Source organism: Enoplosus armatus, chromosome 7 (genome assembly GCF_043641665.1).
Source record: "Enoplosus armatus isolate fEnoArm2 chromosome 7, fEnoArm2.hap1, whole genome shotgun sequence".
Classification (NCBI taxonomy): Eukaryota; Metazoa; Chordata; class Actinopteri; order Centrarchiformes; family Enoplosidae; genus Enoplosus; species Enoplosus armatus.
In genome coordinates this window covers 11,094,455-11,113,657 of record NC_092186.1, presented here as the reverse complement: position 1 = coordinate 11,113,657, position 19,203 = coordinate 11,094,455, and the positions used below count along the sequence as shown (strand labels likewise).

Genomic DNA, 19,203 nt, shown 5'->3' with positions numbered 1-19,203 from the left:
AGGGCCTGAATGTGTTGTGCCATGACTTCTCCTCCTCAGCATCTAGTGGTTCTTCCCTCCCTCTCCACTCTGAGCCCTGTTGCTCTGCTGGATACAGGTCTCTGCTATCGACAGCAGGGGGCACTGTTGCTCTGCCAGCACAGACAGGACCAGGGAGGGAGAGGTGTGCTGCTGCTGCTGCTGCTGCTGCTGCTGTTATGAGGCCTTTGTGTCCCCATCTCCAGTGGGTTCCATGTGCTCCTCTTACATTCTGCTTTTCATATGCAGCTGTAATGTAGTTGGCTGGATGCCCGAGCGTGTTGTTGTCGCTTGGTTCTCAGTTATTGATCAGAGGAAAAGCTCCCAGCAGAACAAAGAGCATGTCCAGACATCTCACCCGCCTCTCCCGTTGGTCAGAGAAACACAGACTCAAGGCTCAGGCTAAGAGTAACAATGACATGTCTCCCTACAGGCCTCCAACATCTGTGCAAAAAATATAGACCTGGGCCTGGAAGACCTGAGTATCTACTGCCGAGCTTCTTGAGTTTCACCTTCAGGAGGGGTCAAGGCCCCGCTCTCTCTGTCTGCATCGATTCATTTTTCAATTCATTAGTTTGCCGTATGATCAGGCTGAGCTGCTCTCTGAAATGGCTGGCCATCAGGGAATACCTTTGGCCGAGGAATGAAGGAGACTACAGGAGGAGGGGGGAGGTAGAGGCGGAGAATTGGAAAGCCTTGTTGTTTTTTTCATAAGCTGCGTTGTTTTCTTTATGACGGCCTTGTGTGTGCAGGATGGGGCTTGGATAATAAGGCTATGTGCTGTTCTGTTGTCAGATTTATTGCCGTTCTTTCGCCCTTGTTGCTTCCGTGTGCCGGCGTAGAGGGGATGAGAGAGAGACTAAAGAGGCAGACACAAAGGAGGTGAGTTGGGAGGAAAAGCAGAATCAGTGGCTACTTGTGTGTTGAAGGAGGTCAGCGTATGTCTGGTACCGTCCAACAAAAACATCAAATCTTTGGTGTCTCTTTACTTTGTCAGATGCCATAAAAGTGATTTTCCTTTTTTTTTTAAATGACAGAATCAATGATTGTCCTTATGTGAGTAATGCAGAGTGGACCTGACTTCACAATTCACCTTTAGATTATGCTTGTTTCAGGTGAGAGCTTGAAATTCTGACTGACAAAAAAGATGATTGCATGGCACAAAGGATTTTTTTCAGGCAGAGGACACATTCAGGTGGTCCAGGCCAGGTAGGGTTGTTATAGACAGGTTTCACAGCCAATTCTCCATGTTGCCTGTTGTTCCAACCTGGTTCCTCGGCCCTCTGAAGGTCCTCTCCTCCTCTCAGGCCTTGGAGAAGGTGGTGGCGGACGTGCCCGGCTGCCCGGGGCTGGCACCGTGGTCGTCGTGCCAGCGGTCCACGCAGCGGCGGCGCGCATTCATAAAGAAGTTGCTGACGGTGCTGAGCTCCAGGCCGAGCTGCTGGGAGATGGTGATCTGCATCTCCTTGGATGGACGCTTGTTCTCCTTGAAGATGGCGATGAGGGTGCGCCGCTGCAGGTCAGTGAAGACCAGACGCTGTTTCTTGGGCGCCGTGTTGCGGTCCTTGTGTTGCTCCTGTTCTTTGCGCTTGCAGGCTTGGTGTGGATGGCAGCGGTGGGAGGGATGGGGATGAGAGTGGGAGGCAAAGAGGAGAAAGAAAACACAAAGCAAGGTAAATATACAAAAGTGATTATTTTCATGATTAGATAACAAAAACACAAGGTGGAGGGAAGTAAAGTAACTAAATGTATCATTAGCCAATACTTAAACACATAAAAACTAGTTTATACACCAGCAGAGATTCTACAGCTCCATCTCTATTGCCATATTAAAGTTGATTTAAAGCTAATCCATGCCTCCTGCCCAGTGGGAATATTCCTTCCATCCTGCAGAGTGCAGACAGGGAGCCAGCCTGCGGTGAGAGAAAGATGGGGTGAGGAGGGGAGGGGGGGGGCGGGACTGACTGTTGCCTGCTAGCTGGAGACACTGCTGTTTGATTCAATATTAATGCAGTTTGAGTCGCAATGGGGGACTGAGTGACTGTTGCACAAAAGTAAGCATTTTGTGCGAGTGTGTGTGTGTGTGTGGAAATGAGAGATAGAGGAGGGGCAGACGCAGGGAAAGAAAAGGTTGCAGAGAAAAGGTGGAGGAGTAAGACAAAGTGTGTGCATTTGTGTGTGTGTGTGTGTAAGAGCCAAAGAGAGGAACTGAGAAGAGGAGGGAGGGGCGGCGAGTGAAGGAGAAAGAGAGATATTGACCGACTTTGCTGTAGGAATTGGGGGGTTCTCTGTAGGGACTGAGGTCAGAATCCCCCCCCAGCAGGTCTACAGTCTGCTACTTCAAACACAGCCCACTGGAGCCCACTCTATTGAGCTCTGAGAGGGTATTTATAACCCACTCACCCCCCCACCCCCACCCCCCACTCCCAAACACAAACACTCGAGAGGTGCATGCACCGGCTGCTACGAGCCCCTTCCCATACGCAGAGCAATTTTCAAAAGAAAACACACCGAGTGTACTCTTTTACGTTTGGGAGGGGGTCCGAGGGGGTGGTGGGGCTTGTAGGCAGCGAACACAGAAATTAATAGTTAATAGAATGTTGTATTGTGGGTAAGTATGTTGTAACTCAAAGTATTTGAAGGAGACGAGTGGAAAGCAGCAGACAGGTGCAGCGTAAAAAGGCAGGAAATGGCGCCGAGAGATGATGTAGGAGGAGTGTGTGTGTGTGTGTGTGTGTGTGTGTGTGTGGAAGGTTAAGGCACCACCTCTGCAGCCACATGTTCCCCTGCTGGCTGAGGATCGAATCCTGGCAGAACGGACTGTGTGTCCCTCTCAGCTTCCCTACTGTCTCAATAAAACGAGAGCAAATTGGAGAGAGAGAGAGATGCCATCCCTGTGGGGTCTCCACCTGCTGCTGTTGGTATTGTCTGATACTTTCATACTCGCCTTCAATAATGTCTCACTCTCACGCTGTGTGTGTGTGTGTGTGTGTGTGTGTGTGTGTGTGTGTGTGTGTGTGTGTGTGTGTGTGTGTGTGTGTGTGTGTGTGTGTGTGTGTGTGTGTCTCAATGCATTTAAGAACAGATTTTTTTTTCACTTGTGTGTGTTGGGGGGGGGGGGGGGTTGCGATTATGCTGAAGTGGCTGGAGCCAAGCAGTGGCGCTGTGTGTCTAATTACAGTGGAACAGAGCCCATTGATCAGCCATTGCAGTCCAATCTGTTTACTACAGATGTCTAACCTGCACACGGGCCCATCCATCATATTCATATTTCACATCAACACTGCAGCTACATATATATATATATATATATATATACATCACACAAACACACACATGCTAATATGCCACACACAAATTTGTCATGCTTGTATGTACAGTATGTATATCATCATATATAATGCTTTGATTTATTGTAGGATTAAGGGTAGTCATGACGATGAGGAGGAGGAGGAGGTTGATGATGTTTTATCATTTGGACTTTAACTGAAATAATTCACATTGTCACAGTGAGTTAAGTCTCAGTAGGTTAGATGCTACAGGACGAGCAGGACAGACCATTAAAGCTTTAGTTTGGGAATCTTTTGTCTTTTTCGTCAACAAAGTTGCTCTAAATATAATGATATAGCAAACACCTGCATGTCTTTTAGGGACGGTAACCTACAACTACATACCAAGCAAGATGTGATCCAGCTGGGACACACGTTAACAGGCCGACTCATATGATGGATTTATTAGAGAATAGATTCATCAATATGACATCTTTGAAAACACGTTCTGGTCTGAGTCCTCTGCCAAGAAATGTTTGTAATTAGTTTTTAAAAATGCAATCAGTTCATACCTCTTATTCAAGCGTACATGAATTGCGACTGATGGACATCCAACGTTTGAGAAAAGCTGTAAAAATGAGATATTTGACTTTTTCCATCCATCATGTGGCGAGGTTATCTCAGATTGTTGACAGTCAGCTGACATGTATGCTCCTCAAATATATGCAGTAAATTGTTTTGATCCTCCAACTACAGCCAGACACTGACTAAATGATATATTCATATATATCATATAATGCAGTTGTTGATATCATTGATAAATGTTTAATCGTGTTTTCCAGTTCACCCTGACAGTGTCAGAAGAGATTAAATTAACACAGAAATTAAACCTTCTGAGGTCAAATTGTTCTACTCAGTGGTGAAAATCTACCCCAGCACCAAACAGCAGCAAAAACTAATACACACCTGGCAACCAATATATTAAGCTGACATCTTTACAAAGACAGAACAGCATCTGCATCCAAGAAACCCAACCAGCTGAGCAGAGCACTGCTTTAGTCAGTAAAAGATGGCTGGGAATGTGCAGCCTTGATGGGGGAATAGCAGCTTTCAAACCGTTTCTTCCACAACAAAACAAGTCTAATCTAGTCATTTATCATTCATGAAAATAAATCCATTTTCAGACTGGAGAAAATTCTCGTTTACAAATCTCATGTTTAACTTCACGGTTGCAATCACAAAGTGTATGTGAGGAATGTCCGTCATGTAAGGATGCTCTGCTCATTCCACATTTGAGGACTTGCACTGCATCAGCTCCCCACTGACCAATGAGAAGCCACCATTTCTGCTCAGCAAAGACGTGCCATCCCCTCTGGCTTTAACTTGTGTGGAAGAGGATTCGTTTCCCAGCAGGACGATGAGCCTTAACGTGCAGCGAGGCTCTGAACCAGGGCCTGTTTGAAGACCGAGAATGAACAGCGAGGCTGCTGACCGCTTTGCCTCCACAGTCACCAGACCTCAACCTCACTGAACATCTGCTCCGAACAGAGCCGGAGTCGTGTGAACGCTCTGTGATTATTGGAAGAGGTGAAAATACGACATGTTGAACACATTTTGAGATTTTCCTTTTTGGACTTTTGACTTGCATAATTAATATGTAATATTAATTATAACTACAAATGTGTATTAGTGTACACTAACTGGTGCAACAGTTTTTATATTGGACCCTTATTTTTAGAATAACGTCCTGTTTTTCCTGCTGGAGCAATACAGTTAGTATTAATATCAATACAGATTTATTACTATCTCAATATTTAAATCCACACTGAGTTTCCATTTATTTCATGCAGCTTCCAGTTGGCCTGAATATCTACTTCCCTCGAGAGCATGACCTTTCCCTGCTGGGCCTTGCACAGGTAACCTCTCTCACACACACACACACACACACACACACACACACACACTGGCTATTTACCTTAAAATGCAAAGTGTTTTGCATAAATACAGTTTTGCATTTTTTTCTCTTGTAAAGAAAACAAATCAAAGGAGCTTCATACGAAGCAACATTTTGGCTTACTTAATGTATTTTATGTACTTTCTTCTATGAGTAGTCTCACTGTCACAGGCAATCAATCAACGTGGATCTATGTAGTTACAGAAAGGGGATTCTTCCAAAATCTATGAATGGATGTGTTATTAAGAAGCCAAGACAGCTGTGGAGGAAACAAACAGCTGGTCAGTATTTTTAATTACAATCTTTAGGACTTTATTCTCTTTAAATACCCAAAGGTTAAGAAGCTCGTACCAAGTGATCCAGGGGAGTGAGAGTTTCTCTCTTAATGTGCCTCCACAACAAGCTCAGACAGTCCCTGCTTCTCTCTCCGCCGGCGAGTCACGTCCTGCCTCCCCATCGACCACTTGCTTTGTGCCGTTTCGGTCGGCAGGTGTCGCTCTCGCCGTGGCCCCGGCTGCACGAGGCGCCATAGTGCGCTGCCTTTGCTACAGGCGCTGGATTTAGTAATCAATATCGATCGATCGGTGAGGAAGGGGGCCCTGATTACTGAACCAAGCTCAGCGTAGAAAAGGAAAAAAAATCGATCATTGCAGCTTTTAGAGCTACAGTAGGCACCGAGCAGAGAGACGGACATAAACTCATGCACAAAGAGCAGCCGGACAAGAGCAGAAATCCTGGTTTGGTGCTGAGTGTTTTCCGAGGTGTACACCCTGCTGCTGCACGAGCACACAGAAATGTGATTTCTATTACTCGCTATATGGAGCTGTGAGCGGGAGCTGACCTACTTTGAATGGATCCTCACAAACATACAAAGACGGATTAGCAAAGACATGTTCATCCTGGCTTTCATTGTTTTATACTACGCAGTTTAGTTCACTGTTTTTGTGTACTATAATATTATTGTAATATGAATTCCCATGAATGCAAAGCAGAAGCCCAGTTCATCCCCATGAATGTCAATTCAAGGGCCTCCTGCGTCGACTGGAGGCCCTTTTCGTCTTTTCTCTTAAACTATCAAATTCCTTAATGACTGATTTTTCAACTTACATCCTTTCTGCTCGGGTGGAAGCGGTGCAACTTAGGCCCATTTCTTTTCCACTGATGACATTAATATTCTTTGCTTCACGACAAACCAAGCGAGGTTAAGAGAAAGGCCCTGGGTGTTCAATATCGATCGATAGATTCGTGAATAATTCGTGTGTGAAATTCAGTTCGTCCAATTAATTATGCCTCGGAGGAGGGGGTGGGGGTGGGCCTGGAGAGGAGATTCATGAAGGGGTGGAGACGCCAAAACACGCCAGGAAAGGAAGCGTGATGATCCGGCTTTCTTTGCGGACTAAAACCAGAGAGGGGGATACATCAGTAAATGATCATCACCTGTTTCCACGTGTGTTTACCGCGTGTCCACAGCTGTACCGGGCCTCCTCTGTCCCTGCAGATGGGAGTCCATCTTGAGCATTAATCATCTATTGATCATCACTGCCCTTCCTGCTCATGATGAGAAAGTCAAATGGTCTAACGTCGCGCCTTTAGTGTGTGTTTTTATGAAACCATGATTACACACCTGCATCTGGAATCATTCCTGCATGCTCTCCGGTTTACAAACTCTCCTCTCCCGGTTTGAATCCACTCCCGAAGGCCTGTTTGTAAAAGCAGACGGGGTCAACGTCTGCTGATTGAATTAATTTACCAATAAACATGTTTACCGGCTACGGTTCGGCGCGTTTACACACACACACACACACACACACACACACACACACACACACACACACACACACACACACACACACACTGCAGAAAGCAATCCTGTCCTCCATTATAATCTGAGCGGGGCCAGTTTGCTTGCAGTTGCACTCTTCTCCAGACTTGTAAGAAGCATGATTGGGCAATTTGATGTTTGGGCTTCAGTCTATTTATTAAGTAACGTCTCTGCTGTTTCACATGGGCTGTTGCCCTAAAGATTGATAGCAGTGTGTGTATCCGCGCGGCCCTCTCTGTATACTGTGGCATTTATTTCATTCTGGCTGCAGGGCAATGCCAGCCCCCCCCCCCCCCCCCCCCCTCTCTCTCTCTCGCCAGGCCAAAACACTTCCAGCTCAATACTCCTTAATGTAATGAGTGAGAATTGGTGTTAATATACTGATAAAGCGACACAATTTGTTTGTTTGCCTTCTCCCTGCGACTCAGCTGCGAGGCATTTCTTCTGCAGCACTTCAATAACACTCAACCTGAACTCAGTTACACCTTCGCCCACATCCCACCTCAGTCCTCTGAGTCCCAGCTCGCCTGCCTGCAACATTATACCTTTTTTAGATTTGCTGCATCATCTATCACAGCCATGCATTGCACTGGAATTTACATTTTTGATTTAAATACGCAATAAAAATATACAGGCCCATATATAATATGTTTATGTTCTCTCAGTCCGTTTGAGATGCACAAACTGATAAAATAAGATTTTATCCAGCTTTGTTTTCACACCAGCGTGTTATTAGCAAACCAGTGGTAAAGCTAAGAAATTGCATAGTGCTAAAAAAGAAAGAAAATCAATAATCGGTAAAGGCTGCTGCGCGTGATCATCTCGCTCCTTATGAGGTTTTAGATAATTAAATGCGCTGAGCCATTGAGAGAACCGTGTGACTGGCTTTGAACCTGCATTATGTTTTTGCCAGTTTAATAGCAGCCTGGGTGCGCGTGTGCCACTTATTGGTGTGAGTGGCTCCATTGTTCGAGTGATACTCTTATCTGCGATTATCATTGATTTCATTCATAATTGCTTTGACCAGTTATGCGTGATAGCGGTAATGATCATGATGCTTTATTTTGTGGAGACAGGCGGGCCCGCGCTCTCATTTCCCACAGACAACAGGTGTGGGCCCGCTGTGTGAGTGTGTGTGTGTGTGTGTGTGTGTGTGTGTGTGTGTGTGTGTGCGCGCGCGTGTGTTTACTTTGAGGAATTGTAGACGAATCGTGCTCGAGTCCTGATCGTGCTGACTGAGTGTTGATGAAATGTTAAAATAGAAATAAGATGAAAAAAATAATAATAAAGGGCTTTCATACTCTCTTTTAAATATTGTGGATAAATAAAGTATTTAACTGCTTTAAAATTCAACTCACCTCGTAAACAATTAATTGCAGTTAATTAACGTTTAAAGAAATAACCCCTGCCTCTGTGGGGGGTTTGGATTTGCTGTGGGTGGCCGGTCAGTAGTCCCGCACTCCTGGTGGTTCATGCGGATGTGAAATCGGTGCCAGGACTCAAACTCCCTTTAAGCTCCTTTTCATTTGCTGAGTAGAGTTTACACACTTTTTTACAGGTTCGTGAATCTGCCAAGAGGCTCATTTATAGCGAAACACCATGAAATCAAACAGGTGTGAGGCAGAAAATTAAAAGAACGTAAACCTGAACTAACTGAGGATGCCTCACGATTATCATTACTGTATCCAGAGGTCAACCAGGTCAGAGGTTGCCTCCGTCTATATTTACATCACTTGTGTTGAGGTGTTCAGATTTACCGAAGTTACATCACAGGATGTATCGAAATCTGTTCATATTCTTCAAATGTCTCAGCTGTCACTGCTCTCGTATTATGTCGCAGGAGAATCCGCAAACTGATCTGCAGTCAGATGATACTGTTGACTCTCCTCGGGGAGACAGACAGGTTTTCTATATGCAGGAATTTTCTAAGATTCAATTCAATACAGTCCTCACTCAATCATGAGAAGAGAGAGTCAACAGAAATATTCCTGAACCATTACTGCGGTGACAGTCAGGTCATTTATTTGGTCTGTCTGTGGGTATTTCCCCCCAATGCTGAACAGTGCATATTAGATTGAAATAAATAAAATATTTTTATTATCCTGTAGCACGTTCGTCTCTTTTACTTAAGGGGTTTATTTTTTTATTAGGGTTTATTACAGGATTTTTTAGGGCTTCTCGAAGCTTCAAATTGGTTTTAAAAAAAGTGTCTAATTCCTCTGAGGCCTTATTTATTTATTTATTCATTTATTTATTTATTTATTTGTATTTTAGGACAGTTCCAAATGATCTTAATTAATTCTGTGTGCAACAATTCCGACCACTAATAACCACAACGGCTGTGGTATAATAATACAAATATTATTACCAATAATAAGAAGAAACAGATGTAGGCTGAATAATAATAATAATTTTAGAATTTATATTTGATGATGAAAACCCCGTATTAGGACTGCAGTCTGGTCATGTTTTTGTCTGTCAAAAAGAAAAATATTACAATCAACTCGCACACACGCACACACACACACACACACACACACACACACACACACCGCAGTGTTTTTCTAAACATTCAGAAATCCTGAATAACTCTCCGAATAAACAAAAGTCAGCGTTTTCCTATCGGCTCAGTAAAGCAGCAAATTAAACAAATTATTAATTGCAGAATAACCCGCAGCCTGTTCGTTACATTTAATAACATGTAGCTTAATATAAAGGCTGTATGCGCTGACATCGATTCATTCATCAATTGATTTCACAGTCGTTTTGTTCCTTTGTTGATCTGTGTGGGGTTGCCCAACCGGAGTTTCGGGTTGCATCTGTGGGTACGATAAGCTGTGTGCGTGTGCGTGTGTGCGCGCGCGTGCGTGCGTGCGTGTGTGTGTGTTTGCGGTTTTGTTGTGATCGACCCTGTACAAAGACTTACAGAGGTTCCGTACAAACCATCTGTAGTTTCTCATTTCAGAAAAGGGATTTGTCGACAGGAGGATGTGAACATTTCTGTCTTTACCTGCTGTTTTATTTTCAGGCGGAGATGAATCAGTAGATCCACATTGCATTTGTCTTGTAATCCTGTTTTTGGCTCTCCAAATCTTATTTTTCCTTCAACGAGTGCAACAAATTTGTTTTATTTGATGTAAGGGTAATATGCGTTCTTCTTTTTCATCTGCTTTCTTCTGTTTCGCCCCAAAGCATTGCCACTTGTTTTGTAAGAATTCAAACATGAGAGAAATAAGTGGAATATTCTGCCTTCATATACGGACATATTTCTCTCGGTTTAAGAGATTTTTTAGCTCCTAATAGGAGATTAAAAGACTTGACTAGTGTTCAATTGGACTCGTGCCTTCTCTTCGCTTTAATTGCGTGGACAATGTCCTTGCCTTGTGTTCTTAGGCTGCGCATTAAACAAGCCATTATCGGGCCTGTTAATAAGCGATGGTCTGTCAAGGCGTCAGATAACAGTGTGCAGGACCCGCTGCTGCTGCTTCAGCGCCGCTGGACGCACATTTATAACCCCCCCCCCCCCCACACACACACACACACACACACACACACACATAAATGTAATCCGTTACTTATTTCCCAAAGCATCAGCCTCGTCACTCTGTGGGACACTCGGGGACATCTGACACATGATATCAGCAACAGTCGCAGTTACCTGAGTGTTGACATCTCAGGTCAATGTTTGCTCAGTAAAAAATCAAATCTGAGGGGAAGGAGGTCAGTGTTTGGATAAAACGGGTTAGAAGAAGTGGTGATGGATAAATGTACCTTTTAAAACTAACTCTCGACTATTGTGTAACTGGCAAGTTATTCAGAAGACGCTGTAATTCGTTGCGGGGAAACCAGTGACACTATGAGTGCAGGCGCGCAGGAGCAGAGCCAGTTTTTTGGGGGCATCCCGGCGTTACATAACAGCGGACCGCGCTCCATCCACACAATGCTGATGTGCTCTGGTCAACGTTTTAATTGCACAACAGCCTGCTCTTTGGAACCGGCACTTACTTTGGCTCTTATGTAAACCCGCTGCAGATTGTGGCGGGTCAAAAGCCACAGTATGATTTGTTTTGTCTTCACACACGGACCCAGACGCAGCGTCCATCCCACATCTTCAAATCCTTTTGTGCAGCCATTTGACTCCAGAGCGCAAAGACGAATAATGACATTTAATTATGATTATCTTAGGTTTGGGCTCTTTGTATTTTTGCTTAGAAAGGGAGGAGGAGGGAGGGGGGCACGCGGTGCCATTAACCCTTTGATGCTAGCCGCGTGCATTCAGTCGACTCTGCCAGCAATTTGATTTAAAGGTCATTCTCTCCTATCGATCCGGTTTGGCGAGGGGGCGACGGAGTAGCGTAGGAATTGATCATCTAAAATAGAAGAGAAGATATTCGAGACTGTACAGAGTCCAGAGCTCTACTGCATTTATAATTGCTAAGCACGCCCCCCGTGTGAATTGGAACGAGGTGTGTGTGTGTGTGTGTGTGTGTGTGTGTGTGTGTGTGTGTGTGTGTGTGTGGTGAAGACGTGGGAGACAGTGCAGGCTGAAAGGCTCCTGCTTCTGTCGCTAATCTGATTTCTATTAAAATCACATTCTTCTGAATAATAAGGTCGGCTTGGTCAGAGTGTGTGCAGGACGGCAGGGTGTGGGTGGGATGTATAATGAGGGGAAAAGAGGTTAACCGTCTGTGAACTTTCAGTCGTCTCGTGCTGCTAATCCGTCTCCATCACAGAAACAGAGCGGGGCTTTTTAAAAAGTCAGCATTTGCCTGTTTTGACCGGAGCACGCGGTGAGGTGTGCAACAAGCCAGCGTGAGAGCACGCGTCTATTAGTCATTCTGTTGTGCGATATGAAGGGTGAGCTGTTAATGGGAGAAATGGTGTTGCATGGTGGAGATGGAGGGGGGGTTGCATGGCTGCATGGCGCAGCTCCAGAGATGGAAAGCAGAGGCCGGGGGAATGGAAATCGATACAGATTCAGGGCTCGCCAGATCGGCCTTAACAATGTGGCGCAGACGCACTCTACATCCCGATCACATACACACAGGAGAGAAGAAACGGGGAGGCGACACGTAGGCAGGCTGTAGCTGCTGCTATGATATTGTCCTGTGTTGTAAGCGTCTCACAGGAAGCTGCAGTCGTCTAGATGAACAGAGTCTGTCATATTTTAGGGTGCATGTGTAGGTGTTCTTCTTAAAAGTCCTCATTCCCGTATAACTTGCCATAATGAATTCACTCATGAATATTCATATCGGCCTACAACATGAACATACAGCCGGCCTCTTCGTTGCCGGCTTGCAGATAATGATGCAAGGCGTGAGATGTCATTTCATCTGGTAGGAGCTGCACCGAACCCCGGATTTAAACAAAATAGCCTCGAGGTATAACCTCAAGAAAATGACTGTTGCTCTCCCACCAGAGGATTTCAAAGACGATGCTCATGCGTGTCTCAGTACTTACAGCACACGTTGCTGTGCTTAACGAACAACGAGGCTCTGAAACCGCAGCTGCACTGTTTACCCCCCTATCTTCCCCTCACACATCAATTATTAAACTACCAATCGATCATTTCGCAGGCTAACATCAAGCCATCTCTTCATGAAAAAAAAAATCCTGTTTAAGATTAACACGCATCAATCAAATCTTCATGCCCTGTCCAATTAAATCCATTATCCTGGCTTAAATGACCGAAAAGCAGCACCACTTCTGACTATTTTTGGTGCTCTATGATATTTTGGTGAGCATCCCAAAATAAAGGCGACCTCCGGTTTGTTTTCTGCAGCTCCCACAAATAAAATAAAAAAATCCAGAGATGTGATTTAAATGAAAACCCCTGTTGGCTTCGTGCTGGACTGGAAAGTAGGGTGCAGGGTGGCGTGATTGACGCGATTGTGGATTGTAATATTGATCGATGGGTGGAAGCTGTTGGATGAAATAATGGTGTTTAGGGCCTAGAAGAATGCTATTAACTATGTATTGGGAAAACTCCCGTTCACCACCTTGAACTGCCCTCAAAACAGAAGAGAAGGTCCTGCAGTTCAGTGTGGATGTTTCAGCACCCTGGACAGCGCCTTGAAACTGACCTGCAGGACTCTTCACATTCACTGCTGTGTAAAGAAACCTTCTTCAGGTAACATGCGAGATAAATCTATTGCATTTGCTCCCTTTCTTCCTTTTATCAGTTTGATGCAACCAAGATAAAAGGCTGAATTTAACTCGACATTATTAACCACATTTCGAAATGAAGGGCACAGCCTGTAAGGACGCGAGCTGGTCAACTCAATAGGAAAAATGTGTACCAAGGAAAATGAATGGAGGCATTGCAGTGATGCACGCGCTGAGGGGAAAGGGCGCAGTGTGACTGGGGGATGGGGGATGGTGGATGGGGAGGAGTATTGCTCCTGGATTAGGCCTGTGTAAACTGCGTGTAGTCCATTGAAACATGAATAGAGGCCTCTTCAGCCTCATTCTCAACAATGTTTTCCCTCCGTGTCCTGTGGGTCTTGACCCTGCGCACCCTGGCACGTGCTCCGGCCATTCAAATGGTAATAAACCAACTGCGCTTTTTTTTTTTTTTTTTTTTTTAAGGGATGCCATGGCACCTCATCACTGTCACACGAGAGAATGAAGGAGAGGATATCTGGTGCCACGGTGATAAATAGGAACGTGCGCTTCGTGTTGCTGAGAAATACAACGCGTCATCTGTGGGGCTGCACCGGATGTATACCGGACGTTTGGTGTCTGGAAAGACGTGTTAGACGTGAATACTAACCAAATGACTGTATAACCCAAAACCTCAGAGGACAAATGAGTGAGAGTGTATCACACACAACAAATGTTACATGATTACAGCAGGAAAAAAAGGTGTGCAATTGCGTTGTTTTCTTTTAAATAACAGCTGTCCTATTTCCCCCTTTTCCCTGGCTCCCGCCTCCCCCCTCTGCTCCGGGTGAGAGACCAATGGGAGAGAGTGCTGAGGCGGGATAATTGATAGATGCACTGGCTATCCTTATCGATCAGGGCTGTATTGACCGGACCAAATACATTGAGATGGAGTGTGGAATTCAACACAGATGCAAAGACGAATTGTTTTCATCGTTAATGCGGTCTTTAAATGCATCCCAAACCTCACTTTGCTGGTGTCTTTCTTACTTGTGCAGCTTTACAATGGAGCTGCTTATTTATTTATACAGTACTCGACCAGTACATGTGCTTTAAGATGCTGGGAAAATGTACAAAAAGACACCCAAAGGTTAAAGCTGTTTACTGGGCCTGGGTGCTGTGAGTCTGCACATGAAGAACACAATAGGTGGGAAAAGCCTGTGGGTCTTTGTGGCATTAGGAGATGTTGAGCGTGAAGGGCACAGATTTCCCCCTCAAACGGGCCCATCTCTGCTCTGTTTTTCGTTTCAGGGGTGGATTGTCGTGTGTGTGTGTGTGCGTGTGTGCAGACACTGGCATTTTCACATTAGCTAAGCAGGGCAGCTGCATTGATTTGTGTGACTGTGATGAATTTGGAATAGTAATTTGAATTTATTGATTGATGTGGCCGAGCGAGTATGGTCCAGCCTCACTTTCAGCATCACAAACCCCCCAACTCCCACTCCCAGCCCACATGCGCACCGAGGATAATGGTGATTTTAAATGCAATAAGTAAAATGTTACCCAGCGCATTTACATACAAGTCATTTGTCATTTTACCCCAACCGGATCTTTCTCTGAGACCTATTGTGACAGCAGGTTAATGCAGAAGACACAATAAGCAGATAAGAATCTGCTGATTCAAGACGGAAAAATAAACACATTTCGGATATGGATAATAAAATGTACTTTTAAAATAGAATAATTATTAACATCTATCGCCACTGGATCAAATTAAGATAAGAGAGCAGCCCTAATTTCCATTCTACAACCTAATGCGCACGCACGCACGCACGTACACACACACACTACACACACACACACTACACACACTACACACACTACACACACCTTACACCTAGGCTGCCCTGGGCCTGACCACATTGAAATATGCAGTAGGTGTGCACTGCAAAGGACTGTGCCACTCCAACATGTCAATTGGATTGGGGGGGTTTATCCTGATGCCGGGTGTGGAAGATATAAAACCCCACAGCCCAATTAGCTTTAACAGCAGTGGCACTTAAAGAGACAATTGTGGAGTGTTTAAATCTTTATTTACCAGAACCCCACTAAATGCGCAAAGGAACAATTTACATGCCATTAAGTGCTTTTCAATAGGGCATTGACTGGAACTAAAATATGCCACTATATCTGCTTAATTGAACTGTTCGCTGAAATACGACACAGAAGAGCTGATTGACGTTTGGAAGCGCAGCACGTCTAAACAGGCCCTTTACACAAACATCAATGAGAAGGGGACCTCTCTTTCACATCTCTGTTTTAACCCCACTGCGACGTCTCCCGTTTTCATTTATGTCCTGTTAATCGGGTGCTAAGTGTTTTAAAGGGTTTAAAGGAGGCGGGGATGTGGGTTCAAATCACTGCGTTAGTGGGATAATCTTTGCGCAGTAAAAATCAAAACGATGGATGAACGAGTTGAACCATTCAGACAAAATGGAGACACAGAAAGGGTTTGTGTCACAGTTTGTCTCTCGCTGAACAGGAGGGATGATGTCTCCACTGAGCCCACACGTATAACCTCACAAACCACAGTACACAGTACTTCAGCCTCAAGACGGCTAAATAGGCCCTAAACCAACTTTGGAGACAAGATATCCCAACACAGGCCAGAGAAGAGGCGCATCTGTTTGTGTCTCTGTTTTTCAGATCCAAATCGATCATTTATCAGTGTGCTATCCTGAAAGGGGACGCCTGGACCTGAAATATTGATCCATAGGAGGTCATGCTCCCCCGACTCTTTGGCCAGGCCTCAGACGATCCTTGTTTGCGACGACGCGCTTATTTGACACCAAGTTTGTGTTTATTCTACACCAAGTTTGTAGAATACTGAGTATTTGAGTTGCAGTGATGTCAAAGTGTAGACTTGTTTTTTACCTTCATTGTAATTGCTGCAAGGTCTAACACATTTTGATCCTGCTTTGATTTCCTTTGTTTGGCCTGTTTCTGTGTGTGTGTGCGTGTGTGTGTGTGTGTGTGTGTGTGTGTGTGTGTGTGTGTGTGTGTGTGTGTGTGTGTGTGTGTTTGTGTGTGAGAGAAAGACAGAGAGTGAGACAGAGGGGAGAGGGCTGTGTGTATCCATGCTCTGTCCGTGCGTAAAAGCTGTATATGTGCGTAAGAACAAACACATCTGTGCAGACAGCGTTTGCACCTCGTCTGCTTTTGAGAGATGTTTCCTCTCTTTTGTTTCTAACACCTCCAGTGTTGCACAGCGTCTGTTTATACTATCAAGCATCGTAGCATCAATCAAAATATAGATTTCCCCCAACATTTAACACCCCAACTGTCATGATGAAGTTTTACTCGATACAATCGACTAATAACTTCTAGTAATGTCTGTTTGAGCAGCTATTGACAGTCTCGCCACATTGACTTCTAATTGATCCCTCCACATCACTCAGGTTGGGAGCTGTCTCCTCACTCACCTGCAAGCCTGAGCGCCGACATCCGCTGGAACTCGGGCTCCTGGAGCCACTTCCACATCCTCCTGAACGTCTCCCGGCCAGACTTGAGTTTACTCCACGGTTTAGGATTCCGCAGCAGGTCGGACAGAGTTCCCTGGGACCGGCACAAGATCCTCTGAGCAAAGATGGCCTGGGGGATGCTGTAGCGCTTGAGCTCTGCTGTTATTCGCTGTGCCACCTCCTTGGTGTTTATCTCCTCCACCTGCCCTGACCCAGCTCCCTGCCCGCCTCCCACCACCGTCTGCCTGTCCCGGTCTGACAGCATGGACCCGTTTGCCTGAGAGTGCGGATGGCTGTGATGGTGTATGCCGTTCAAGGATGTCATGAGCCCGGCCCCATGGCCCCCGAGACCCCGGGCCAGGTGCTCCTCTCCCCGGGACAGCATGGCTGCGTGGGACTCGAAGCCCCCCGAGGAAATCATCTTGTCGTTGGAGAGGTGTGCTCCAGGACCATAGGCGCTGAGAGTCTGCTGGGAGCTGTGCAAAGACCCCAGCCCGTTGGACAGAGGGGATAGAGGCTGCCCCATGCCGGACATGTCTTTGGGGTAGTGGCCGTAGAGGTTACTCATGGAGGCGAGGCTTCGGTCGTCCCTCATCAGGGTGAAGCTGCCGCTGACGTTCCCGGCAGCGAGTCGCTGGTGCGCCGGATGATGGTGAGCATGTGGGTGTGGATGGTGAAATTTCTCCGAGACGGTGGATATGGGGGGCAGGTGCTGCAGCGGCGTCAGCGTGGTGTAGGTGCTGCTCAGGCTCATCCCGGAGTCGCACGACATGGTCATCGCGGGATGCAGGGGGCCAGACAGAGCGTGGTCTGTGCGGTAGTCCCCTGCTCCCTCCAGTATCGAGGCCATGCTGGACACCATGGCTGACCGCCCGTGAGACACCAAGTTCCGATGCGACGCCGACGACTGGCGCGCGTGCGGGGAGTTCATTAAGTCGCTCGTTTGATGGGAGTGAGGTACACCGTGCAGATTTCCAATGTTTTCCATTGTAAGCTCCATCGTTGAAAGGATCTTTATTTCCACCCCTCTCGCCACTCTCTCGCTCTCTCCCTCGCTGCTCTCCCTCTCTCACTGTCGCTCTGTCTCACACTCCTTTCCAATAAATTTTGAACGATTTCAAAGCCAAGCCATTGATTGTAGCTAGTTGCCTCTCTGCAGTCAATCCAGCATGGTTTTAAAAGATCGGGTCCCGGCCGCCGCACAAACTGCGCCGCAAACCTCTGCTCAGTGTGAAGGTGCGCCTGCCTGGATTTCTTCCGCTGTAGAGCACCTTCTACTATACCCAAAGCGCCGCTCTGCTCTGTGTGTGTATATTGACGTGCCCGCGCTCATGTTAAGATGAGACCGAGCCTGTGCGCATGTGCGCGCCCCCGTGGTGTATCCTCGCACTCGCGCACTCTGTCGGGGGCCAACCTGACGTCACTGGCCCCTATGTCATGGGTTGTTCGTGTTGCACACTGAAGCTCAAATTCCTGAAAAAGATTGCATTAGACACTTGTGAAGATAAAAACACAGACCCGCAGTCCTTTGCAGTGTGTGCAACATTTACACTCAGATGGATAAGAAGGACTCGCTCCTTGTTTTCTCTGATAAAACCCTTTGACACGGCGCCAGCAGTGCATGTGATGCCTCTCTTGAAGGTTAAATATTAATTGACATGTGTCACATCAGGCCACGAGTGTAATGAGAAAACCACAACTTATCGTTGAAGAGGAGGTCACAGCTCGCAGCCTTCACCACGTTATTCTTTTTATTCATGCCTGTAAGATGCTTCTCGGTGCCTGCTGGATGAATGACTGTATTTGTAGACGTAAATAACACATTCTTTAAGAGTTTAAAACATGACAATCACAGCTTCAGACTGCGTGGACGACCTTTGACATGCTTAAATGATAACCTGCCTCCCAGTGAAATCACATTTGCGTCTCTTTTTACAATCTGAAAAGTAAACAATCAAATGTTTCTGTCCAGTGTCTTGCGGGTAAACTTTCACCCAAAACTTTTTGAGTGATTTTATTTTTCTCTCCCTTAGTATAAATGTTACTGATTAAATCCGCCGAGTTTCATTTCATCATAGCCTCTAGTGCTTTGACCCCTTTCGCATCTTTGCTCCTCGGATTCAGGCCACGAAAATCAAACTTCCTCACAGAAACTCTCACATAATGTTTCGTTGCCTCGCAAACTTCTGCGTGAAACTTGCTGCCCGCTGACGTCAATCCGGGTCAGCAATCCATCAATGTCAAAGTATGTATGGATCAGGAGATGCATCGATAGGTTGGTGCCTATTGCAGGAGCCCGCAATATGGATGCGTTATAGCAGCACGTTGAGATCGAGGGATTGGATTCTGGAAAAGGGCTAACGAATAGGTCACGCGTTTTGGGTGGAAACTGTAGTGTATGAAGCTGCACTAAAGTTGTCAAAATGAGTTTTCCATCCGCTATAAACACCGAGTAAATATGGCTTTATTTATTCCAGGTGCTATTATGGGTTGGATGTAATGTCACGAGCACCTGCA

The 19,203-nt window shown here is 45.8% G+C and overlaps 1 protein-coding gene across 1 annotated transcript; it reads right to left on the bottom strand.

Moving 5' to 3' along the window:
- Positions 1-1,321: 1,321 nt before the first annotated feature.
- onecut3a (one cut homeobox 3a) lies at positions 1,322-17,686 on the bottom strand. Its single transcript, XM_070909151.1, has 2 exons — positions 16,648-17,686; positions 1,322-1,614 (listed from the first exon to the last, which is right to left on the bottom strand). The coding sequence occupies exons 1-2, from the start codon at positions 17,684-17,686 to the stop codon at positions 1,322-1,324; spliced, it is 1,332 nt and encodes a 443-aa protein (XP_070765252.1).
- Between the last annotated feature and the right edge of the window lie 1,517 nt (positions 17,687-19,203).